The 26,853-nt window shown below is 44.7% G+C and overlaps 1 protein-coding gene across 1 annotated transcript in view; it reads left to right on the plus strand.

The window, feature by feature from the left end:
• Positions 1 to 26,853, plus strand: part of GNAI2 (G protein subunit alpha i2) — a 178,480-nt gene that overhangs the window by 118,847 nt on the left and 32,780 nt on the right. The window contains exon 4 of the mRNA XM_053296520.1: positions 214 to 374. Coding sequence (XP_053152495.1) covers positions 214 to 374 — 161 coding nt within the window. The remainder of the gene's footprint in view (positions 1 to 213; positions 375 to 26,853) is intronic.

A 26,853-nucleotide genomic window follows, 5' to 3' on the forward strand; every position in this document is an offset into this window, starting at 1 on the left:
GTTCGGTTCGACCCCGAGCCCCTGGACCGGACCGTCGGACCGGTCTGCACATCCCTAGTGGGTTTCACTCCATTGCTCAGCAAAGTGAGCTTCCCTTGGGATGAACCTCTTGGGAACCTGGGGAAGAACACAAGAATGCATGATGCTGTACAGATGAGCCAAGAGGAATAGCTACTTGTGGCCTAACTTGCGGGGGCTTTACTTTGCCTGCAGGATGATGCACGCCAATTGTTTTCACTCTCTTGCACTGCCGAGGAGCAGGGAATCCTGCCAGAAGACCTGTCCAACGTGATCCGGAGGCTGTGGGCCGACAATGGAGTACAGGCTTGTTTTAATCGTTCCCGAGAGTATCAGCTGAATGACTCTGCTGCATAGTGAGTAGTTCTTCTTTGAAACCTTTCACTTGGAGCCACCAAATTTCAAGCTTTATAATAGTATTTGGGTAATGCCAGCTTCCTACCTGTAGAAAAACTGATGTGATACGATGCCAAGATGTCGAAAATTTGAGTGACCCTGCAAATTTAGGCTCAACTACACATGGCAGGCCTATGCCTTTTAAATGGTGTGTGTGTGTGTGTGTGTGTGTGTGTGTGTGTGTGTGTGTGTGTGTAGGGTATGACTTAGTGCTGAAGAGTGTGCTGCTAAAATCTTTCTTCCCCACCTCAGTTTGTCTCCTGAGCTTGTCTTTCCCTCACTCAGGCTCTGGTACCAAAACGGAGTGTGTCTAGAGAGAGGGGTAGCAGGTAGGGATGTGCAGAACCAGTCCGCAGTCTAACGGTTTGGTTCATGGGTTTGCGATTGAACTGAACCACCACCCCCGGTTCCGTCAGACCAGAACCAGACCGTGAGGTCTGTGAGCTTAAAATTTAAAAAAAAAACACCAAAAAAACCCCAAAAAACATAAAACAAGTACCTGTAGCCCCTTCAGGGGGCTTGCTGTAGCTGCGGGGGGAGGGGGTCCATGCAGGTTCCCTCTCCCCCCGCCGGCCTTCCTCATCACCGCTGCGGCCAGGTAAGCAAAGCCTTTTTGGCCCTTTCGGGCCTCTGTACAAGCGAGCGGCCACCATTTTGGCGGCGGCTGTGCATGCGCAGTGATCGCCAAAATGGCGGCCACTCACTTGTACAGAGGCCCGAAAGGGCCAAAAAGGCTTTGCTTACCCGGCCGCGGCAGTGATGAGGAAGGCCGGCGGGGGGAGAGGGAACCCCCCCACCGTGGCTACAGCAAGCCCCCACCGAAGGGGCTACAGGTACTTGTTTAACTTAAAATTTTTTTTTTTAAAGTTCGTGGACTGGTCTGGGACCGGACCTGGGGGGGGGGGGCGGGGTTCAATGGGGGCCAGTCCAGCCTCAAACCGAACTGGGCCAGACGGTTCCATGCACACCCTTAGTAGCAGGTGTGAGAGGCTTTAGTACTTTTGCCCTTGTGATGCTTTTCTGCCTTAAATTGCAGCCCCACTCCTTGCTTTACACATGATTAGGACAGACCTGTATTTAAAGACAGAGTTTGCTTCTGTCATGCATACCATGGCCCTCATTCATATATACGGGGCAAATGCAGACTGCTACAGTCATCTTGGCTCTATGTCACAGAAACATCTTCACAATAAAACATACATTTGATATAACATTGTTTTCATATCCAAGGCTATACACTCTTTGCAATGTGAGACAGCAACGTGTGTGCACTTTCACTGGTGCCCCCCTAAAACTACCTGAGCTGCTGTTGAATATACGAACCAGGCAACAAAACTGTTTTCACTCTGTTGGTTCTAGGTTTGCTTGTGAAAAAGAGGCCAAGGGTTATTTCATCTGGCTGCAGGAAAGTACTAAAAGTTGGCAAATGATATATCTAATGCTATTAAGGTGCTGATAATGAGATTGAGATGAGAGGACAAATCTCCCAGGCCCTGGAATATTCAGGTCTGGAGTTCATAATTAGGTCTCTCCCTCCTCAGCCTTTTTTCTATGAGCAAAGTGAGACCCCAATCATAATTATGAAATAATCTCTGTTTTAACAATCCTGTATAGCCTTTGACTAGTCTCTGGGATGTTATGACAAATTGATGGATTGTATGAATTTTAGAATGGTTCTGCCCTGGGGACTCCTCTTGTGGGATTTGTACGAGTTTTCATGTGTCTTTGAATTACTGTGTTGGTTTCCTTGTCTATTTGTAAAAATGGTTTTGGAGTAGATTATATTTGTGGAATCAACCAGCCTTCCCAGATGCATTTTGCATGTTATAATGTTTGCTCAGACACTTCCCTTCATTAATCCTAATGGAGAAATCAAGAAATTACCTTGACTTCCTGGCGTTTGTATTTTCCTGTAGTGGGGAATGAGTTGTTGGCAGGAAGCGTCATTCAGACCCTTTGTCTACCACCCAGACTTGCTGGAGGAGTATGCAAATAGGCCCAAGGAAAGGGGGTAATCTTATTAACTCTTCAAAAGACTCTGTGCCTCGCATGGAGGAACAATAAGGACAGTCTATGAAAGTCCTGCTGTTTGCATGCAGTTCTTCCTATGCTGGCATCTCTTCCCTCTCTGGGGTGGTAAAGTTGTGATTTTTCATCATGCAAACCTGATTTCTAGAATTCTCGTAAACACATTTTAAAAAATCTGCTTCAAAGGCTGTGGTGGAGCTTTCAAAAGCAACAACATGTGGTTTGCTTACCATTTTTGTCTCAGGCTTGCCCACTGCTGAAGCGACGTGGCACTTTTAAAAGCTGAATGGTTGCAGTTCTATTTAGCAAGTGAACTTCCATGTATCCTGACCATTCTCTGCTGCACTACTTTGGATGTTTAGATGTCTATACAGTATAGATGTCTATACTGCTAGTGTCTCTGAAGAAATATTGTTTTAATTCTCAAGATGTTATAGGTCTCTCCCTCCACCCCCGCTCCCGCCAACTTCTCAATTTGAGTGTACCTAATAACTTGGGGCCATTTTGTACATTGTGTAGCAGCAAACTTTGATTTTCCACTGAGTATATTCTCAGCAGAGAGCTCCACAGAGACCCAGCAGTCAGACAAGTGTAATATGGTGTATCTGCACATTTTAGACATACAGTGAAAACATGTAATAAGTGAAGATAATTCATCCTTTAAAGGGAGTCAAAGTGTCAGCTGGGTGGCCAGAATGTTCCAGTCTAGAAAGGTCTGCTTTTGCACTCGTCATCCGTCTCTGTAGAATGGCTTGGATATAAAGAGAGCCCTTGCTTAGTTCCAACAACTAAGAAGGCAGTCTCTCCCCCCACCTTCCACAGATGCATTTCAGGCCCTTCCGCAGGGATCTGGACAAAATTTTCAATAATGTAGAATCCTATTCAAACTGCCCTAGAACCATCCTAGCATGAGGAAAGCTATAAGCACTGACAAAGGGGAAAATGCATATTGGGATGGATTCCAAGAAGAGTGAATGGAAAGAAGCTTGCTAGTACTAATTTTCATTCCTCCTCCTCAGTACAGCAGTACATGGGCCCTTGGGAATTTTCAATTAAGGGTTAGGGGATCCTCCAGTTATGGGGTAAAGAGGGAAAAGTGGGGGGGGGAGATCAGCAAAAATGCCCCCCTTGTCTCCCACCCCCACATGCAACTGGAAGTACTTTCCATGCATACATGAGTTGCTTAAGATCCAACCCAAAGTGTCTGGCTCTGTATGTGTGATCAGAGCTGATCTTGTGGTAGCAAGCATGAATCATCCCCTTTGCTAAGCAGGGCCCACCCTGGTTTGCATTTGAATGGGAGACTACATGTGAGCACTGCAAGATATTCCCCTTAGAGGATGGGACCACTCTGGGAAGAGCAGTTGCATGCTTGCATGCAGAAGGTTCCAGGTTCCCTCCCTGGCATCTTCAAATAGGGATGGGAGAGACTCCTGCCTGTAACCTTAGAGGAGCTGCTGCCAGTCTGTGTAGACAATACTGATCTAGATGGACCTATGGTCTGACTCAGTATATGGCAGCTTCCTATGTTTCTAAGATGCAGGGATTGAAAAGAAAAGCCTCTGCTGTGAACTGCTATCATTAGTGACCTAAGTAGTGCAAATATACAGTCCTGAACTGTCAATATGTCTTCCACCATATATGCATAAAGGAAGATCTTTCTGAGTATAAGCAAGGAGATGAATCTTTTGCAAATAAGTGAAAGCGAGAGAGAACTTGGGTCCATATATATATATATTTAGACAAACGTTTTAAAGAGAGATATGGATAGAATAAAATGCCTACAATGTATAATTTGAAAACAGTGCAATTGGATGAGGATTATTACCTCCCCTTTAAAGATTTATTGAGGTTGTTCTCACGGCCATCAACACAGGCTGGAGGGAGGGCAAGAGCCTGCCTACCTCCTCCCACAGGACTGTCTCCTCTTGATGAAAGACTAAGTACATTGCCAGTCTTGGTGATTGATTCTGAGCTAAGTCTTGAATTGAATTTCATTTGTAATGAGATGTGTATTTACTCATATACGGGCAAAGGCCTCTGGTATATGCTCTCATGGCAGGTCTGGGATGAAGATTCTAAAAGAATTTAAATGCTGAGAACTGCCCGGGGTGTTACCAGCTAGGATAATTACTTGCCTAAACAGAAGCAATGGAAAGCTTGCTGAAAATGCTTCTCATTGTGGAGATGACATAAAAAGTAAAGGCATTAAATGTCACCTAATGGTGCAGTGGGGAAATGACTTGACTAGCAAGCCAGAGGTTGCTGGTTTGAATCCCTGCTAGTATGTTTTCCAGACTATGGGAAACACCTATATCGGGCAGCAGCGATATAGGAAGATGCTGAAAGGCATCATCTCATACTGTGTGGGAGATGGCAATGGTAAACCCCTCCTGTAGTCTACCAAAGAAAACCACAGGGCTCTGTGGATGCCCAGAGTCAAAATCGACTTGATGGCACACTTTACCTTTATTGGGAAGATTCGCTATGGGGAATGCCTATAGGCATTTCTGCAGATTTAACTCTTGCAGGTCCAAATGTTGTTGCAGTAATAGCATCTGTAGTGCATTTGCTTCTGTCATGATTGGTGCTGCTGGCCGTTCGGTTCAAAGTGTGCATTATGTGCAAAGTGTACATTATGCCTCCAGAATGTAAAGCTTTAAAAACAGCTTATTAACTATACATACAGATTGTGTTCCATAATATCAGTTTGTACTTTGACAGTTCTCTCACTAAAAGTCCATATGCATTTGCCTTATTAAATCAGATTCGCTTATTAAAATGCTTAAATCAGGGGGACCTATTTTTGCACAGCATCCTGAACGTCATCACTTATTTTTGAGCTTAGCGTACATAGATTTGGAACCTGATCCTATAAACCATAGTTGCAGGTTTCATTTTCAGTAAACCCTTTGGTCTTTTTTTTTTTTTTTTTTAATGTTTCTTGAACATGAAAGCTTGAACGTTCCCTTCAGGTGACTTTTTAAATTCTGCAATCAAAATGTTTCTCTTGAGAGAAGAAACCAGAAAATGAAATTCCCTGTCCAAAGTGACTGTAGGACAGTGCAGCTGCTAAATAGTTTGCTAGTGTGAGAAAGTCTTGGAGCAGAGCCCATCTGCATAGTTTCCATGGGATTGTTGAGGTTGTGTGCTAGATTTGGAGGCATGCTTCCTTCCGAGTTGTGGCCTCAGGCAGCAGCTATAACAGAGAAAAGAAACGTTCTGTTGGTGAAGCTGGTTAAGTAGATGGAATTTTGGTTTTGTGTGGGCTTATGTTTTCTTCCCCCCCTCACAAATAGTTCTGTGCTTTGCTTAAGCTTTGCTTAAGTGTTGCCTTTTTACTCCCTGAATTGTTCCACATCTGTCCGAGAACTTGTTTCTCAGATTTCAGTATTGTGTGCCAATACTGAAAAGTATAGGAAATAAATGAAACCATGGTATCTGTGATATATAAAAACTTAAATATTATGCTTTAATACATATGCACCCACAGAAATTGGGGGGAATTAACAGAGAGACATTTGAGCTTCCCAAACAATCTGTTCTTAAGGGAAATGATCTTTTGGCTTTGAGTCCCATTTTTGAAATGTGCATACACAGCTCATTACTCTGATAAGAGGAGATTTTGCCCAGTTCATAGCTTATGTCACCACTGTTAAATTCTTCAATTCACTGGCTCGGTTCATAATTGAGCACACAGCTATCTTCACAATACCATGGTATTGTCTCCAAAGACCACCAAGCTCACAGTTGGAGACTTCCATTGCATGTTGCATGAAGGAAACCATCATTCTGAATGCTAGGCTTTTTGCAAGTGCCATGAAAACCTTTCATCTGATGGGCTTTTAAAAATGAACTGTCTCACCTGGTAGGGAAAGTGATTGGCTTCCCTCTTAGAGAGGAGGGCGGGTGAACAAGAGTGCTGAAGCCTGCATACAAGGTCCTTGGACAGCACTTGGGTTTTACTCAGTTCAACCTGTGACTCCTTTACACACACTAATAGGCTGCTTGTGAGTAACATGGTATTTGTTCCTTCTCCCTAATGAAAGCAAAAGCTCCTTTCCATGAATGGTTGCGCAGTTCACCATATGTTTTGGAGAGGAGTTCTGCAGAGTCCCTGCAGACTTGTAATTTAGAAATTCTCTGTGCAGTTGCTTAGGCATTGTAGCAGGTGGGAAGGACAGTTCAGCAAAGGTCAAAATATCTGTAAATCAGTCTCTCCAGTCATTTTTTCTGAAGTTTATTTTTGAGTAGAAAATAGCCCAACCTGAAATATGCAACTCAGTGGCATAGTTGGACTTGTGTCTCAGACTATTCAGGGTAATATGTAGATTTTATTAGACTCCATTTTTAGAATAACAATATGAATGCAGTCAGACTCCAACATAGTCCTTTAGAATCCCTACTTTGCCCCTCTGACTGCCTTACCCAGGACTGTCTGCAATAACAGAACAGATCAGGCTTCAATCTCTGTGTGACCAAAGACAGCATTGTGCCTGTGCAGTACCTAGGTTGTGCATGCACACAAATGGAGAGGCTGTCAGTGACTTGTTGTAGTTGTGCATACCTCTTGCTGCATGTTGGTAAAAAGGGTTAATTGAAGGAGAGAGAAGACTTCGGAATTGTCTTTTGTGTGCTAGGGGTACAGAATGCAGCAGATGAAACCCCTGCTATGGGGACAATGGCTCTCACCTCTATGCTGATGCGTTCCTTCCTCCCGCTGGGGAGAAGGCAGCGCAAGAGATGGGGATGGTGTCTTCTAGCCCAGTGATGCTGCCTTTCATTCCTCACCTTCCTACTTTGCTTGTGCTGCTGAACAATGTGGGAGTTCTAGCTGAATCAGGGCAAATGAAGGGTAAAGAACAGGAGAATATTCAAACAATTTGGGGAAGGGCTGTAGCTCAGTCATAGAATACTTGGTTTGCGTGTAGAAGGTCCCAGGTTCAATTCCATGCGTCCCTTAAAAGAATCTCTAGTAGCTGGACTGAAAAGACTGTGTCTGAATCTTGGGAGATCTGCTGCCCGTCAGAGTAGACCATCCTAGGTCAGGTGGACCAAAGTCTGACTTGGTATAAGGCTGCTTCATATATTCAAGTGTTGAGGTATATTTCTGAATATCAGTTGCTGCAGAACAACAGTGGAAGAGGACTATTCTTATGCCCAGCTGCTTGTCTTCCCTGAGGTCTCTGGCTGGCCACTATAGGCAACCATGGATCACACAAAACTTTGGTTGATCCAGCAGGGCTCCTTTTTATGTTCTTAAAGCTGGCAACCTTGCCTAACTCTGCTCCAAGATTTTGAGATATTTCTTCATGTTAGAAATGCTCTTTACTCGAGCCAGTCTAACAGTCTCAGCATTTCATATGTAAAAAGACTTTTTGAGGCCAGGTGAGAAGAGATCCAAGGGCCAAAGGGACTTTAATGTTTGTCCTCCTCCTGCTGGCCCAAATTCCTCTCTCTCTACCAGTATAGCGGTGTGTCTAGAGGTGCTCTGAAAGGACATGGGGATTTCTCTTGCACTCAATAGCCGGCCTGCAAAGGGCTTGGAATGGAAGTGTTCGGTGCTGCCTTTTTAATGTAAATACTTTGCTCTTTTTACTGTTTCATGTGAGAAATGATAGAGCAGCAGGATGCCTGTTAGGCCTAATCAAATGAGCTAAAAATGGGAAAGTTGCCTGGACCCGAAGTATCCATGGAACCCAGCGAGAGTCACTGATCAGCAGGACTGTATGTGGACAGGAAATGTCAGGCAAGGAGCTGGGACTGATAAACAGCTCAGGGGAAAGGAGGTGGCTCTGCCTAACATCACAGCTCTGGCTGCAGAGGTGGCAAGACAGGAGGCAAGACAAATTGAGCTCATTTACAGGTTACCCCTAGTAACTCATAATCTCTGAACCCTCAGTACCTGATGAAGTTAATTGCTTGTGTGGCATTAATAACGCCTGCAAACATGTCTCCGTGTTGCTTGGTTTTTATCCACTTGCTTTTGAGCACCTGTATGAATGTTGATGTATATCAGAACAAGGACAATGGTGACCTGAACTCAGAGAGGCTGTCAATCTAAAAATGCAGATGGCAGCTATTTCCGCTAGGGAGACCTCTAGGAATCATGGTTAATCTAGTTAATTCCACTACTTCCTGGATGGAAATGGAACCTCCCACACTGGATATACAGAACCTCACACACCGAATATACAGAATTTCTGGAAATATAAATTTCCTGGTCAAGGTAAGATCCACAGTTCTAAAAGGTGGGCTTTTACACTTGGCCTCCTATTCTCAGAACTAGCTTTGTAGAATGATGCCCTCATGCAAATTATTCCGATCTTTTTGTTTTGGAATCATGGACTGTAGTTTGCTTTCAACCACCACACACAATAAGGCAACAATATCTCATTTCAGCTGATGTTACACAGCATGGACATGCGGCATGGATGTTTTCATCTCCCAAAACTCTCCTGGAGTAAGCAAGAGTCCGATTTTAAAGATAGGGAGCGGAGTTTGTATATGGCAACTCATCCAATGGTTGACTTGTCTCTTCTGGACCGTATTGTTTCTCACATTCTATAGAAAGAACAAACAATCCAAAATTGTTCCAATTATTTGTATTGTAGATGGCCTTTGTGGGAGGGGGCAATGGTGGAGAGGGAAGGGTACATGCATGGGAGTGAAGTGTCCAAATCCCACCACTGTGTATATGGAGCTTTGTTGAGAAATTAAGCTTGTCTTGGCGCAGAATTTGGGTTGCTTGTGCAGAATGTCACAGACTTTTTAAAGACTTTTTAAAGGATAGTGTTGGATGTGGTGGTTGCTTCTCTTTGCTCCCTTTACTGCTTCTGCCAGCCAGGACAAGGATTGAGCAGAAAGTATTTTCTATTACTTCCCTGTGTACATTTGATGAGATGGAATGAGTATGATAAACATGCATGTCAGCATTTGTTGTGTGCACGTGTCTGAGAGTGCACATACTGCATTTTGGCCCCTTGGGCAACGTAAAATGGGCAGTGTCATCCCTGGTTTGAAACTGTTGCTCTAACTTTATTAAGCAATTCAATTTGCTGGCACGGGTATTATTTTTCTGTTGTATGTGCACATAATCAGTTTCCTCATTTTCAAATGGCATTGCTTTTTGTCTTTACTACCTAAATACAGTGACACTGGGAATTTTTTCTTCCGCTCTCCTCATCCTGCTGACTGTAAGATCACAGAGACTAGTAGATGGGTTTCATAGCAATAATTGGCTTCTTTCCCCAAGATGTGGTGCTTGGTTCTTCTTTCAGTACTTCAGTGTCTTCACTTTTAATAGATAAAGTGTGAAAGGATTTTATTCTTACTCTAGAGAATAGTTTTCTATGTTCTCCAGGCATGACTTTTTCATTCTGCTGTGTATGTGTGCTATAATTGTGTGGGAAGGAGGGGCCACTGGTGACGTTCTCTGCACCATTTAAGGCACAGTACGTGCATGCCCACATTTCATGGTGGTGGTTTAAACAGGAGGGAGCTACAGTGATATATTTTCCCCTGAGATGGAGTTAGGCTGTATAACGAAAAACTGATGACTGGATCTAATCTGTTGATAAAGAAGAAAGGATGGTTGGCTGGGAGTGCTTCAGAAGGTAGTTTTGGCTTTGAAACTTGTAGAGGAAGAAATAGCCCTGTGTTGGGCAGTGTCTATATGCACTTCAGACTTGCCCCCTGCTGCCAAAGGCAGAGTGGATTGATTTAAATCGCCAAGAGAGAAACTTGATTTAAACCATTGGTCCTTTTTTCATAGTGACAAATTACAAAAAAGTAACTTTTAGTCCATTGCAGAAGAAACCAGAAATCCCATGACTTCTGGTCTTTAATTTAAATTAATTTAAATTTGTCACGACATTATCTTCTGTAGCATAGTAGACTCTATTTCTTTCAGATGCATGATGGAAAATTGATAGATTGTTTTAATTATAGAGGGATAGAAATGGCTTTCCCCCCATAGCCTGAGGAGGTAATCCTCCAAGAATATGGGTTGTGTACTGAGCATGCTCTGAAGACAGGACCAATTTAGAACTGAAGGCATGGCTAGCTTCCTGTCCGGGAGGCAGCAAAACCCCAGTTCCAGTCCTGTCTTTGCTCCCTGAACAGGTCTGTGGTTTTGTTCTCTCTTATCTCGCTATTTGAATTTTGCTTGCTAGCTTTTTCTCCATATTTGACCCTATCTTCCTTTCTCTCTTCCTGTATTGTGCCAGGGTGGGAAGGAAGTTGACAAATTTGCTAAAATTCCAAAATTACCTTTCTTGTGTTTAATTCGGTCTGATTGCTTTTTCTACTTTCTGTTTTGTTTTTATTATGCTCGCCAACTGCATAATGCAGCGTTCTCACACCGGAATCCCCCTTGAGGGCTTTTTATCAGAAGGACCACTCTGACTCTAGGGGTAGATCACTCCATCAAGGCCCCCACTTTCCTGATAAATTGCCCTGCTTTCCTTCACCAGAACAGGGCCACATCATAGGCATTCCTACACTCGCCCACAGAGAATCTGTGGAAGCTCCCAAAAAGACTCACAAGAAGGCAAAGAAGAAAAGTAAACATGCGAAAGGTGCTAGTGGGCAGCCCTTAAAGAAACGTTCAGTGCTGGCTACTGCCATGCACTCCAAGCAGTCTACGACGACTGCCCTCCACGCCACTTGCCAGCTTCGCAGCTTGACGCTGCGCAACCCACTGATTTCGCCGATACGCCAATGCTGCCTCCAGTACCTCCTCTCACTCTGCCCGAGGAGGTGATCGAGACCCCAGCTCTTCCGATAGAACCCATTCCTTTGGGGCAGGCTGTCCATCTCAATGTTCCTCCTCCTGAAGGAGAGCGCCCCGTAACTCTGACGCCTCCTCTGTGCCAGCCCTCACCACTGCTGCCTTCTTCTCCAGAGTGCCCTTCCATGCTGTGCCCAGACCAGCCTGGGCAGCCTACTGAACTGGCAGGGCCTAGCATTCCTTCCAGTGATCCAGGAGATGTGAGTACTCCGCTCATACCTGGTAAGGACCCATTCCCACCAGATATTGTGGCTTGGCTGGGGGAGTTTATAGCAAAACAGTGTGCTTCTTTGATTAAGGCTCACCTTACATCTCCTTCCAATGCTTCCCTCCCGTCCCTCTCTCCTGCACTTAGGACTAATTGCCACCCTTCTAGGTCCTCGTCCCCGGCATCTAGCCCACTAAGGCAGCCCGTACCTGTTAGTGAAAGGGGCCTTTTCTAACCTCTTCTCAGAGGCCCACGAAGAAAAAAGAGGGCAGGATCCCCATCCTCCTCCTTCTCTGATTGGGCTCCTTTGCCCAAGCACCCTGTCTGTTCCCCGGTGACACCTCCACTTAATCCTCTACTTCCTTCCAGGCCACCCCCGCCTATCCCAATGGAGGCTCCCCCTGAACCCCGAGCCCCAGAAAACCTCAGATGATTATTTCTGACCATGAGGGAATCTTAAGCAAGGATAATAATTACTCTCCATCAGACAAAGAAGAAGGTGAACTCTCAGATGAGAATGCTTCCAGCCCCATTCCTGCCCCCACCTGACTCTTTATGTCTTCTGATTTTGAAGTTACGCTTTCTAAGGCTAAGCATTCTGTTAATGGCATTGCTCCATTGGAGGTGGCTCAGTCTTCTTATCTTGATCATAATGTTTTTCATTCCACCATCAGAGGCACTCCTACTGCCCCTTTCCCTCCCTTCTTCAAGGAGGTTGTGTTAGCAGAATGGACTGCTCTCACCTCATCAAAACCTGTGGGGCTTTTTCCTAAGAAACTACAATTTACCCCAGGATGTCTCTTCTCTCCTGGCAGTACCGTCTGTGGACCCTCCCATGGCGCAGCTGTTTTCGGCTTCGGTGTTAGCTAAAGAAGGCAATGAACAGCTTGAATCTCTTGAGAACCGCAAGTCTGATCTCCTCCTTCACAAAAGCCATATGGCAACTGCTACCATGATTAAAGCTGCTACCGCTAACTCCATCTTTGCTAGGGCCTCAATGCTCTGGGTTAAGAAACTGGCTACTATGGTACCCCCCAAACTCAATAAACTCAGACAGGGTCTGAACAAGTTAGCCATGGCCACAGCCCTTATGGCGGATTCCATTCTGGACTTCATCCAATATGCAGCCCTAGCTATGGCCTCGGGGATAGAGGTCTGCCGGTCCTTATGGCTTAAGCACTGGGTTGTAGATTCCAAGTCCAGACTTAGCCTTTCCTCCTTCCACAGGTACCTGTCTCTTTGGTGAAGCCTTGGAACTGCTACTGGTCGAGACCAAAAGAAAGCCCTTCCGTCTACATGCAGTAACTTTCGAGGGCCATCTGGGTTTATTAACCAGTTCTTTCGTTCCTTCAGGAACTTCTCCAGAATGTCTGCTTCCTTTCTTAGGGACAACGGTGGCAATGCCTACCACCCCTCCTATTGCCCCTCCTGACCAATGGGGAGGAGGAGCTCATAGAGGCCCATCCTCTCATTCCTTCCCTCCTCTTCCCAGCCCCCCCCAAACAATGAGTGGAGGTGGGGGGGTAACCTCCACTTTTACCCACAGGCTCTTCAACACCTCGCAGGCGACAGTCTCCTTGCCTCTGGAATAATAGCAGAAACTGGAAACCCTCATCCGTCCTCTCCTCAACAAGCCTACTTTGGACTTGATGACTCTAGCCTAGCTACTAGGGTCTATGATTGCTTGTCTGCAGTACACGGGCACTCTCATCCACTCCAGTGGCTCCTCCTTCCCTTTCAAGAGGATATCATGGCCTGTGTCCACAAGGAAATTCAGCTTCCAACAAAGGTTTGCCTGTCTCTGTGCTGATGGTTGTCATCCACCATGCTCTGGGGCCTTCCTCTAGTCATCCTGGATCTGATCCTGGTCACAACGGATGCGAACCTCCTAGTCTGGGGTGCCCATTGTAACGGCCACTATGCACAGGGCACTTGGTCCCAATGTGAAAAGCTCCACAACATCAATTGGCTAGAACTATGGCTGGTTCGCTTCGCCCTCCTTCAGTTTCTCCCAGTTGTCCTTCAAGCAAATGTGTTATTCTTCACGGACAACATGACCACAAAAGCGTATATTGACCACTAAGGCAGCACCTGATCTTGGACTCTTTTGACCAAAGTGTACAAGTTCTTTGAATGGGTGGAGGAACACCTGGCTTCCATAATGGCAGAACATCTACAGGACATAGCAAACTCTCAAGCGGACTGGCTCAGCCACCAAACCGTAGATCAAGTGGAGTGGTCCCTGTACCCAGAAGTTTTTCTTCAGATCACCCACCACTTCGGTGATCCTCAGGGGGACTTGTTTGCCTCTCCTCACAACCATCTTCTCCCCAGGCTTTTCTCCTGCTTCTTTACCCCCCTGGCAGAAGGGACAGATGCCTTGACAGTTCCCTGGCTGCCCAACCTCTTTACGCCTTTCCCCCCAATGGTGGTTATAGGCCAGCTTATCCAGAAACGACACATCAAATGAGCAGAACTGGTCCTCATTGCATTGTTCTGGCTATGGAGACTGTGGCTCTCAGATCTACAATGCCTGTCAGTCCATCCTCTGTGGGCGCCTACTCCTACGATTGGACCTTCTCACACAGGGGCCCATTCTCCACCTGGAACCCCAGTGGTTCCAACTCTCCGCCTGGAGGTTGAGCACATGCTCTTAGCTTGTAAGGGATGTCCACCACGGTGCAAGATACCATTTTAGCCTCCAGATGACCTTCCACAAACCAGATCTACCAGGCTTCCTGGGCAGCCTTTTCCTGGGCACTCAGGAAACATATTAACCCCTTGTCCACGATTGTGCCAGAGGCCCTTTCCTTCCTCTAGACTGGTCTTGACATGGGACTTCGTCCCAGCACTCTGAAGTGGCAGACATCGGCCCTGTCTTCAGTTCTCCGACTTTCTACAGGGAATTCCTCTCAACTACATCCTCATCACTAGAGATTCCTCAAGGGGGCCACCAATCTGGCTCCACCTACAATACACAGATTCCCATCTTGGAACTTGAATAAGATGCTCAATGCCCTAACCAAGGCCCATTTTGAGCCTTTACAAGACGTCGACATCTGGTTCTTCTCCTTTAAAGTTCTGTTCTTGGTAGCTGTAACTGCAGGGTCTCAAAACTGGGGGTGCTCTTGGCCTGCAAGGAACTTTGCATTTTTCAGCCAGATGTTGACATCTTGAAACAAGATCCCACCTTTTTACCTAAAGTGAATTCCACTTTTCACCGTTCGCAAGACGTGCTTCTTCCATCCTTTTGCCCATCTCCAGTACATCCTAAGGAATGGACATGGCATTCTCTTGATGTCCAATGTGCATTGCAGATCTGCCTATGAAGAACCAAAGCCATCCGCCGTTCCGACTCTCTTTTCCTTTCACCGATCGTCTTTCCTTTCACCAATCGTCTCTTGGCACCAAGGTCTCCAAGAACCCCTTGTCCATGTGGATTAAGTCCTGCATCTCCCTAGCTTATGAATCTCTCAACCTCCCCATGCCCTGTAACATTACAGCTCACTCCACCCGCAGGGCAGCTACCTCGACAGCTTTTTCAGCCAGTACTCCCCTGTTGGAAATCTGCAAGGCAGCCACATGGCCTTCTATTGTACCCTTCATCAAGTATTATACTAAAATCTCTTCATTCCACGTGGCTCAGGCCTCTCTTGGGCACACTGTTCTTCAACACGTAGTCTAAATTACATCCCTGTTCTCTCTCTCTCTCTCACCCCCCCCCCGTTTTTGGTCAGCTTGGGTATGTCCCAAACGTTGGACTTGCCATGAAAGGTTCTTTTTCACAGCCGAGGAGGTCATCCGGCCCACCCAAGGTTGTTCATTCTGGTTTTTCTTTCTTCGAGGGTTTTTCCATGTGTTCTTGAGGCAGAGGCGGCTTCCAGGGTATTAGCTTTGCAGGCTTTTTCTCTGATTCATTTTTTTCTCTTCTATAATCCTGTCTTTTCTCTGGTGGTGTACTTTGCCTTTCTTTTTTCAGTGTCTCTACATGTTCCTTTCTGTGGAGTGCCTCAGTCCTGGAACTGGGGTTTTGCCACCCCCCAGGCAGGAAGCTAGCCACGCCTTCAGTTCTCTAAATGTGTCCTGTCTTTGGAGCATGCTCGGTCCACAACCCATACTATTGGAGGAGCACCTCCTCGGCTGTGAAAAATAACCTTTCATGGAAAGACCAATGTTTCTTTCACCCACATATATGACTGTGTGTGGCACTAGTCAAAGAAGAAAACAGGCTGCCGCCAGATTACCTGTAACTGTTGTTCCTCGACAATAGGAGTACTTTTCACCTCAGTGTCTGGGAGTTGGCTGTGATCTGAGGTCTTCCCTTTCTTTGGGCTGCTGTTCAGTGTGGGAGAGGCCTCTCTTTCTCTGGATCATTCTTCTTAAAATTCTTCACTGAGCTTGGCTGACCAGCCCACGTGCAGGACTTGCTGCTCTGTGTGCTACTCTTGCAGAGTGAGAGTGTGATTAAGCCTCTTTGTTGTTCTCCTCGCATCATCATTATTTTTTACATCAAACTCAGAAAAAGGAGGGAACCTCTACACAGGATACCAAAATAAACTCTTCCCTCTTGGAGTCGCTCTGGGAACACCTTCTTCAACATGCTTAAATATATAAAGCCAAGACTTGGTCTTATAATAGGACATCTGCAGCTGCCTCCTTCTCAGTTCCTGTTGTTCTGCCTATGAATAATGTCTCATGCTCCCCATTTAGCTGCACGACAGTCAAATGCAGCGATGTTGTTCTTGAAATTGTTGGTGAGGGTTTTGAGTAGGCATTTCCACATCTAACTATCTATTCATTTTAGAATAGGAGTGGGAAGGAATCATCATTTTGCTGATCTTTCCCAAAAGAACTCAGATGAACTTACCCTGACCAGTTAAAGTCCATATACCTGGGTCTTGGTCCTCATGAAGGGAGACAGGGACTTTAGCATGGAGCTGCTGCTAGGGTTGACAAACTAGTGTGATTACATTTTTGTTGTTGTTGCATGGTGCTTTACAAAGTACAAGTCTCTGTCCCAAGGGGCATCTATAATTCATTACAGGGGAGACACGGAGGAAGGGGAAGGAAGTGGAGGCCAACAAAAAGCTGATTTGAGCAATATGTATGAGTTGCTTCTGCAGACACTGTGACTCAGAGTAAATGTTAACTCAGTAGTTTGTCTCTAAAGCACAGATGCTTTAGAGGAAGGGTGCTTGAAACTACTGAGGAAGTACTGCGCGCTGCATTGCCCAGTCTTGTTTTCTGGCAGTCAAATGCTCTAGCCAAGCTTGTTGAGAAAAAGGCAGAACCTTGAGAAGCCAGTCTCCATGGACTACATCCCTAGCAGCTACTGTATTTGAATGACTAAAAAGACTGACAATTAAACGATCTTAAGGCTTCCCCTTTCAAGATGCTTTTTTGCTCAAGTACAGAGTACAAAGAACAAATGCTTTCTTAGTCATGATGGATCCATGCATGTGTAAATCACGACTTTTCCTTTTTGCTCCTCTTCTATGCCTATGAGAGGCACTTAGGAAATGAGTGGGCTCTAACTCATATGTATTTCAAAGCAGAAAGCCGCTATTTGCATGTATGTTTTCCCTGTATAACTGATGACATAATGTGTCCATGTTGTGTAATTTGGACATCTGTACCTGACGACAGAACTACTATTAAGAAGTGGCTCATTTAAAAGATGAAGGTGTGATCTAAGTTAATATTGGCATGAGGCGGTGAGGGTGGGGAGCTAAGCATTGGCAGCCCTAGCATGTGTCTTTGTTTGCCACCTGACATGTACATTTCTAGGCGGTGTACATCCAAATTAAAGTATAAAAACAAAACATTTTCACAGGATAAAAACAATTGAAAACAATTCATTGAGTGAAACAATTAAAATAATTTCACAGGATAAAAACAATTAAATAGTTAAAAGCCTGAGAAAATGGTGTGTATTCCAAAGCCCTGGGGCAGCCACAGAGAAGGCCCGGCCCCAAGTTGCCTCCAGAAAAGCTGGTGGCAACCATAACAGGACCTATCCAGGTTATTTTTATTTATTTATTTTTACGTTTATATCCCGCTCTTCCTTCCAGGAGCCCAGAGCAGTATACATGGTTATGTTTTTCCTCACAACAACCCTGTAATGTAGGTTAGGCTGAGAGATATGTGACTGGCCCAGAGTCACCCAGTGAGTTTCATGGCTGGATGTGGATTTGAACTCAGATCTCCCTGGTCCTAGTCCAACACTCTAACCACCACACCACACCGACTCTGTTCATTGTGGCAGGGTTCATTACAAAAAAGGCAATCTCTTAAATACCCTAGACCTAAGGCGTTCAGGACTTTATAGGTAGTGACCAGCACTTTGTATTTATTTCAGAAATATATCGGCAGCAAGTACAATGATTTCAGAATCTGTGTTATATAGTCCTTTCATGTTGTGCCAGAGACCAACCTGCCTGCTGCATTCTGAACAAGTTGTAGTTTCTGAACTATGTATAAAGGCAGCCCCAAATAGAGTGCATTACAGTAATCAAGCCTGGAGGTCACCAGCATATGCACTTATCATTTTGAGATCATTTACCTCCAGAAATTGGCATAGCTGACGAATCAGCCGAAGCTGGTAAAAAGTGCTCCTGGCCACTGCCTCAACCTGAGAAACCAGAGTAGGTTTTGGATCCAGGAGCATTCAAGCTACATACCTGATCTTTCAGGGGGAGTGTAACCCCATCCAAAATAGGCAGATCTAAACAGTCTCTCAGTTTCTGACCCTCCACAGTCAGTACCTCCGTCTTATTTGGATTCAGTTTCAGTTTGTTATCCTTCATTCAGTCCATTACCGCCTCCAGGCAAGCATTTAGAGCGGTATATAAATGTAAGTGCTATTTAGAAAAGTTATGTCACTTCCTGGTGATGTTTATAGGGAGAAATAGATTTGGGTGTCACCAGCATATTGATCACCCTGCACCAAATCTTCTGATGATCTTTCCCAGCGGTTTCATGTAGATGTTAAAGAGCATTGGAGACAGTACAGAGCCTTGTGGAACTCCATACTTTAGCTCTCACTTTGCAGAGCAGCAGTCTCCAAGCTACACCATCTGGAATCTACTAGAGAGGTAGGAACAGAACTGTAGAGCAGAGCCACCTAATCCCACCTCACTCAGGTGACTCAGAAGGATGCCATGGTTGATGGTATTGAAAGTTGCCGAGACATCCAAAAGGATCAGAAGAGTTACATTAACTCCCTCTGTCAGTACCTAATTGGAGATCATCCATCAGGCCAACCAAGGCAGTCTCAACCCCATAGCCCACTCGAAAGCCGGTTTGAATGTCTGGAGCTGAGCAGCCACTCCCCTCTTAATCACCTTGCCCGAGCTTGGGAGATTAGATATGGCCTATAGTTGCCTAACTCTGAGGGAATCCAATGTGGGTTTCTTCAAGTGTGGTCTAATGGTAGCATCCTTAAGACAAGGAGGCACCCTAACCCTCCCTTAGAGATGCATTTATGATGTTACCAGACCCTCTCTGACAATCTGATTGAATGAAATAAAGCTATCATTTAAAGCCATAGATAAAACAAACCAAGTTGGGAAAGGTGATCAGGTGGTCAAGAGACCAGGTGGTAGGACGCACAGTCTGAAACAGCTTGTCCACATCCTCAGGGGTCACAAGCTGAAAGTGATGCAGTCTGACCCCCTAAGAGAAGTTGCTGGATACATCCATAACAAACTCTGCCCTAATTGTAGAATCCAGTTTGGCCCATATATGAGAGATTTTGTCTGTGAAAAGACCATTAAAAGCCCCACAGAAGGTAACCTTGGATTCAGGGGGGAGGGGGCTTATATTAGCTTTCTCACAACCCCAGACGACTCAGTTGGACATGAATGTGTAGATGCATTGAAGGCAGAAAGGAATTGCTTCTCTGCCGCATGTATTGCCAGAGCATAGATCTTCAGATGTGCTCTATGTTGTAACCTGTCAGACTTGAGGGCTTTGTTCAGCTGGGTACATCACAAGGAGTGTAGGCATTTTCTAAGTGTTCCGAGTGCTTTCCCTACATTTTCCACAACCCCATGGTATTGTTCTGCACTAATGTTTTGGGAAAGTCCTAGTTGAAATATTAAAAGTGGTATAAAACCTTCCATTATGTTGTAAATATGAAACATTCATGGGATTGAAGGGAAAAGTGGCTTGCCCTTATTAGAAGCCAGTCTTCTTCACTTCCTTCTATTTGTGACTCTGCAAAGCCTCCATTTCCTTGTGCTACATCTTCCCAAGGTCTCATTTCCCTTGTTCACATTTTGAAGTGAAACAAAGATATATGGAAGATGCTTTGCATGCTGGGGTTTATGGGAGTTATAGTCAACATCTGGGAAGTCCCTGTTACAGGGAACACTGATCCACAGCCATTATGTTGTCAAAATCTATCTGGTAAAAGTTTCCATAGAAGTTGTTAAAGCATCCCATTCATTTATATTTAAGAAATTTTGGGATTTTTTGTAAAACAAAATGCAAATTATTATTTTCAAAAGCTTTCATGGGGGGGGGGCATCAGGTTTTTAGAAATGTGAATGTGTGGTTGCTACTTCATGAAAGTGTTTTTCTTGAAGGTCTCAGTGGATAACACACAGTGCAAGATTAATCTATGGAATTCTCTGCCACAGGATGTGGTGATGGCCACTAGCCTGGATGGCTTTAAAAGGGGCTTAGACATATTCATGGAGGACAGGTGTTCTGTCAATGGCTACTAGACTGGTGGCTATAGGCAACATCCAGCCTCACAGGCAGGATACCTCTAAATACCAGTTGCAGGGGGAGCAACAGCAGGAAAGAGGGCATGCCCTCACCTCCTGCTTGTGGGCTTCCCAAAGGCATCTGGTGGGCCATTGTATGAAACAGGATGCTGGACTAGATAGGCCTTGGGCCTGATGCAGCAGGGCTGTTCTTATGAGAGAAGACTTTATCTTGTATGTTGAATGGATAACAAGTAGATTGTGAGATTAATTCCTTTCTAGGAATCTGCATTCTGTGCTTGATAATTACAACATTACACTGATATACCTTTTACCATCTTTTGTGACAATCTGAAATGTTAAAATGGAAAACAGAAGAAAAATGAGTTATTATTTGAAACTCCTAGGATGAAAAAACATTCAGATTACCTTTATGCAAGCAACGAAGAAACAGCATTAGAGAAAAGAAAGTATTCTTCTTTGTGATCCTTTATTGAGGTGCAGTCTCTTCAGTTATTCTGTGAGAAGCCAGGGGCGTAACAAGGCTGCAGTGGGCCCAGAGACAACATTTTAAAACGGGCCCCTCGTGGATACACACACACACACACACACACACTTCACAATATATAGTCACGTGACTTGCCTCTGGGGGGGCCCTCGAGGCGTGGGGGGCCCCAGGCAGCCGCCTCCCCTTGCCTAATAGTAGTTACGCCCCTGTGAGAAGCCTTTGGTCCTTATTGGGCAGGATGCAGGACCAATGGTCTGACTAGTTATGGAAGATCCGCTGTTACTTCTGTTAGTTGCTCAGGTTCCTCTTTGTTCTACATAGAGTCAGAAAAAGTAGTGTGTGATCTCTCCCTTCTCTGCCATCTAGAAATGATCTTGTTTTACTGTGAATGCGTTAAAGTGGCATTCTGCAAGGGCTGCATTATTCCCATAGGGTTAAAAAGATATTGTTTGAAATTTAGCCAATCTGTCTTGAATTTATTTTGCAGATTGTGTGATTTGAGCTATAATCTGTTACATGCCTCAGAACATTGTAATTGTAGCAGTTTTCCTGGGAGAGCTTTATTGTGGTGAATAATAGAGCAGCCTCTTCTGCTGCTCTTAATATCCTGACTAAATTGTTTTGTTTGCCTTTGTACATTTGTGGGAAGTAGCTTCAGGAATGCAATGGTTTGGGCAGCTTTATCAAAGGACTAAAATCTTATTTTAAGCTCTTTCTGCACATATTACCCCAGTCAGTTTAAATGTGTGGGCAAATCAGGAAGTGTGCCAATATGTGTTGATTCTCTCTTCAGTTTGCTTCCTGACTTAGCAAAGTCATTGTAATGTAATGCTTAAAGGACACCCATTCTTATTCCTACATTCTGCACAAATGCACTATTGTGAGCTGACTGCTTTGGGCCTCCCCAGACAGGCAACACAGAGTCATTCCTTGGATCCAAACATTTAGCTACAGATTTCCCATGTACTTTGGCCTTCAGTTGCAACTGAAATCAGTTTCCCAACTCTTAAACAGCTACTGGGTTACGGTTTCTAAGCAACCATAAGTAACGGCACTAAGCTTTTAGAGACGTTCTCTGTGCTGCCTGAGATTTTTGAAAAATAATTAGGCAGGAAGTCACCTGATTCTTGTCAGGTTTCAGTAGGTTTGGTTCATACAAGAATCACCATAAGAGCATGTTTGAAAAGGCCAGGCAGGAGATCTTACTTGCCAAATAGACAAGATGGTCTGGTGAGGCCAAAGGCTTCTGAGGCCTTGTCCTAAGTCATTGTCACCCACCAGCAGCAGCACCCCCACCCCCTGTCTCTTGCAGAGGCTGCTGTGCTGCAGCATGTGAGACGTGGCTGCTTTGTGGCCCTTTAAGAGAGCTTTGAATTTGTAGAGTTGTGCCTGGGTGCTCTGGTGCTGATAAATAGCATGTTGCAAATCTGGTGAATGTACCCTAAGAAACAGAAATAGTGGATATTAATAGTTACCAAGATTAATTGGATGCTTGAAATGTTAAATGGATGTGCTGAAAATGGGATGTTTCCTTGGTGTTATAGGTCAGTCTTTCTCTCTACCCACACAAGTTGAAAACTGGCCCTATTCTTGGCGGATGTGGGCTGCTTCAACATACATTACTCTTGGTTGAATGAGCTGGCAGGGGGTGGTGATGATGAGGATCAACAGAAGAACTGCTTCTTCATATGCATGCATATCAATCAGTTCTACGTGTGCAGCTTAAAAAACAACAACCCTACCTACTTCTTTCTGTCTTTCTTGCCTCTCCACCTTTCCCAGATTTCTTAACTTCACTTAGATTGTGGACCTTCAGGCAGGAACTTGTCATTAAAAGAGAGGGTGGGGGAGCAAAATGAGTAACATGGTCTTGTCATGAATAAGATAACATTTTACAGAGCAAGCAAGCAAGCCAGGCCCATGCCCCCAAGGAGCTTTACTCCCTAAAAGTACAGGTGGCCCTAATCATCTGCAGTCCTGGCACCTGCCGTTTTGCGTATCTGCGGTCCAGCTATGGACGGAGACCCATCCTCATTATTCGCTGATACAAAAAGGGTTAAAATTAGCCTATCAGCAGTTTCCTGGGTGGCCATAAATGACCTCCAAGGTCATTTTCAGCTACCATTTTGCTAAAAGAAGCCATTTTAGCAAATGCTTGCTTCTGTCTCCACTATTCAGAGATGCTCTGATTGTCTGGGTCCCACACACGAGCTACCATTGTGTGTTTCATTATATGATGCAAAGATTAAAAAGTCTTATTTTAATCTTATTTAAAGATAAGATTTAAAGTTGTAAACATGTTTATGATTTTCAAAGCATCAGGAAGTGGGAGTTTTCATGGAATAGGTTTGCCGACTCTTCAGTGAGTAGAGATTTGTGCACATTAGCTATGAAGTATTTTCTCCTCTCTAACCCATTTGCAAAGTGTTATTTACCATCTCCTCTCCTTTTTATTGCTGTGGAAGCTTCTGAGCCAGCCAAACAGATAATCCTCTTTGGAATGAGAGAGAGAAAGAGAGAGAGAGCAAGCAAGCACATACATGACTATGGAAGACTACAGTAGCTGAAGAGTTGTCTCGCACCAGGCACATGTCAAATCATAACTGTTAATCAACAAATCTTCCTTGACCTCTTTGCTATTAGAGACATGTGACATCTTCAAAACAATATATCCATAGATAAGAGCCTATAACTGCAGTGGAGATTGCAGGAATTTTTGATACAAAATGACATGGTATTCCAGCTCTATCTGTCCCAGTAGACAGACTCTACTTCTTGTGGGTCATACATGCGTTTAGGTGCTCTATCAGTCTTTGTATATACAAAGGGATCAGGAGATGTTTAACTTTTCTGTGGATCAAAGAAGCTGCTATTCAGTACCAATCTGCTGCATCTCTTTCATGGTTTTTTTAAATCTAAAGATGGTGATTGATTGATTGATTGATTGATTGATTGATTGATTGATTAAGTGCCATCAAGTCAGTGTCAACTCTTAGCAACCACATAGATAGATTCTCTCCAGGATGATCTGTCTTCAACTTGGCCTTTAAGTACTTAATATATATTAGGCAGCCGTATGTAGACTGGTAACTGTTTCACTTTGCACACATCCTCATAGATCTCATTCCCTGTTCTCTACCTATTTATACTTTGTGAATCCCTCTCTTCTGTTTCCTTCACTATTTGTGCTTCTTAAATTCCATATTCTGCAGACATGCCCTGTAACCTAGATTCAATTCAATTCAATTCAGAGATAGATTGTTTACATAGACCCTATTAACATTCCATCTGGATTTTCTTTCACCAAATTGAACTTCTAAAAAAAAAAAAAAAGCACAATTCTAGTCTGATTACATATGCATTGTGCTTACTTAGCAGTAATTTCTGTACAGAGTAACTTGTCCACATTTGAAGTGAAAGTACTGGCTGGCTCAGTCTGACTAAGCTATAGTTGCACTAGAACAGTGTTTCTCAGCCACTGGAACATGGACCAGTGCTGGTCCTTTCAGCAGTCTGTGGAGCTGCTGATGCTTTGAGTTTGTGCCTCTCTTTTGCCTACCCATGTCTCCCTGACTCTTTTGGAGCTAAGGTTGTCTAATCTTAACTAAGATACAACCTGAAACATCCTAGAAAAGCAATAGAACACACAGGATCTCGAGGTTCCCTGCTGTGTCTTTCAGCCTGCTTCTAGCTGAAATATGATTGAAAAGCAGTGGGATGAGGAGTGGGCCCCACTTATGGGAATTATTGGAGGAGATTTGGAAGTAGGGCAGTGTCTGCATTTTATTAGCTCTCTCCTTCCATGACTTTGCCCTCATTTCTTGTCGGGGGTAGTTGAGATTCTGGGTGGCACTGGTAGTTGGAGGGTGTGCAGTTTCTCCTGGCACCAGACCAGTGAGTGCAACTTGGCAGGGACTGGCCATAGTCTGTATGCAGGTTTAGCCACTCCTGTCTGTCATTGTGGGTGGTGGAGATAGCTCCAGCAGGTGAGGGGAAGTTGTGCTGGGTGGGCATCTGGGAGCGTCTGGTTATCGGCATCCTACATGGATCAGCCTCTGCTCCCCGCTAGGCCTTCAGCTAGCTATGGAGATGTTTCCAGTATTCTTGTATCTCCCTGTGCCCCTTCCAATCAAATTTATCTCTGTAGGCACAACATTTCTGCCATCAGGATCAAATTTCCTTCCAGCCTCCTGCTTGTATAGAAACAGCAAAGAGTGTTGTGGCACTCTAAAGGCTAAAGGTTTTATTGTGGCATAAACTTTCATGGATCACATGAAATGTAATTCTCAGTTGACAGGCATGTGTGTACGCAGGTAGGGGTTGTATGGCTGTGTCTAACTAATATACATGCACATACAGAAAGAAGGTTGTAAACAGTGAAGTCAAATGATCATGAAATGCAACAGGTATTAGTCTGTGAGACGTAGGGATGTGTACGAGCCGTTTGCGCACCCGCCAGTGGGAAAGGGACCTGTTCCCTTAAAAAGCAGGCAAGGAGCTCCTTCCCTGATCATCCCCACCCCATTGTTATTCCACCCCCAGTGCCCGCGCTCCAAATGGCCACGCAGGGCTGCAGCACTGTTCCCTGCAGTCTCTGCCCAGTGTTGGCACACACATGGCTGGCACACATGGCCGCCAATGCTGCGCAGAGGCTGCAGGGAACAGCCCCGTGTGGCCATTTGGAGAATGGGCGCCCCCAGTGGAAAAGCAGCGGGGCGGGGACAAGCAGGTAAGGAGCCCCTTACCTGCTTTTTAAGGGAACCGCTCCCTGCCCCATCGAGCCAGTTCAAACGCTGGCACCCAAGCCAGTTCAGTGCTTCGCAGGGGAGGCGCTGTGCACATCTCTAGTGAAAAGTTTCAATGAGTAAGGTAAGCGCAGTAACAACTGATGATAGCAGTAACTGGTAACAACAAAATCTTCTTAGTCTTGCTAAGTTAAATAACAGCTGCTACAATAAAGGTGTTTGTCTTCAAGGTGACACAGGTCTTCAAGGTTCTTTTATTGCTTTTGCTGAAACCTAGCAAATCCAAAAGTAACAGCAGTGTAATACTTCTGTGAATATAAATATTATGAGTAATCTTTCCAGTTCCCCAGAAGCAGTGTTCCCTCTGAGGAGTGTGCATGGGTGCACACGCACAAGTCTTTTTATTGATGTCCACTCAGTTAATTATAGATCCCGCTTAGGCTGAATCAAGAAGGCCCCATTCTGAATGTACATGCGCACACAATACCGTGATACTATCGCCCAGAACAAAACTAATTCAGTGCACGGATGAAAAAAATTAGAGGGAACACTGCCCAGAAGTCCCGACTAAGAACGTGGAAGCTTGTTCAGTTCTTTCTGATGTGTTTGTCTCTGTTCTTGGGAAATGCAGACTTCTCATCAAGAGATCAGAATCATAAGGCCCTAATATAGTGTCCTTCTACTAAACCAAGCTGCTAGATCAGGAGGCTTCAGTTCTGCAGATTTTGAAGTCAAGCTTTAAGAACTGATGAAGCTATAGCAGATTCTTGCTCTGGGCAGGGGGTTGGACCAGAAGACTTCCAAGCTCCCCAGCAATGCTAAAGTTATGTGAAAGTCCATAATAAGCCTAGTGGAAAAAATGAGGATCATAGTAGTGTTTATCATTCCCCACAAATTGTCTTCTCCTGGGTGAATTACCATATACCACAAGTACTGTTGGTTGCTTTTTGGTGCTTCCCAGCTTGGACTTAACATGCACCTTGGTCATGGGGTGGGTTTTTCTTTTGCGCCCCCATGTCTGAAAAGCATTTCTCATTTGTTTTTGTAGTACATCTCTTCCTAGATCACACCATGCTAACTCCCCGATTTAGCATGGCTGTAATTTACTTAAAAGATGCCTGTTTGTAATAATCCAATTAAGCAGCTGAGCTGGGGTAATGCATACTTATACTGGCACCGGCAGCAGATAAGATTCCAGCACATGTCTCTCCTTAGAGCGCTTAATATAACACAGCTTCTTTAGAAAAGTTCCTGAGTTTTACTCTGTTCTTTTTGGTTGATAACGGCCAGCACTTTCATGATGGGGCATAGGGACCAGCATTTAAATGGTCTTTGAAGAGGAAAGCTTGTGGACATTTTGATAGAAAGTGGTTACAAGAAAAGAATGTAAGGTCAGCATACTGCTGTGTAGGCAGAAGATACACAGCAGAGTGCAACAGGAATCCTAC

The sequence above is a fragment of the Hemicordylus capensis genome, chromosome 2, assembly GCF_027244095.1.
Source record: "Hemicordylus capensis ecotype Gifberg chromosome 2, rHemCap1.1.pri, whole genome shotgun sequence".
NCBI classification, from domain to species: Eukaryota; Metazoa; Chordata; class Lepidosauria; order Squamata; family Cordylidae; genus Hemicordylus; species Hemicordylus capensis.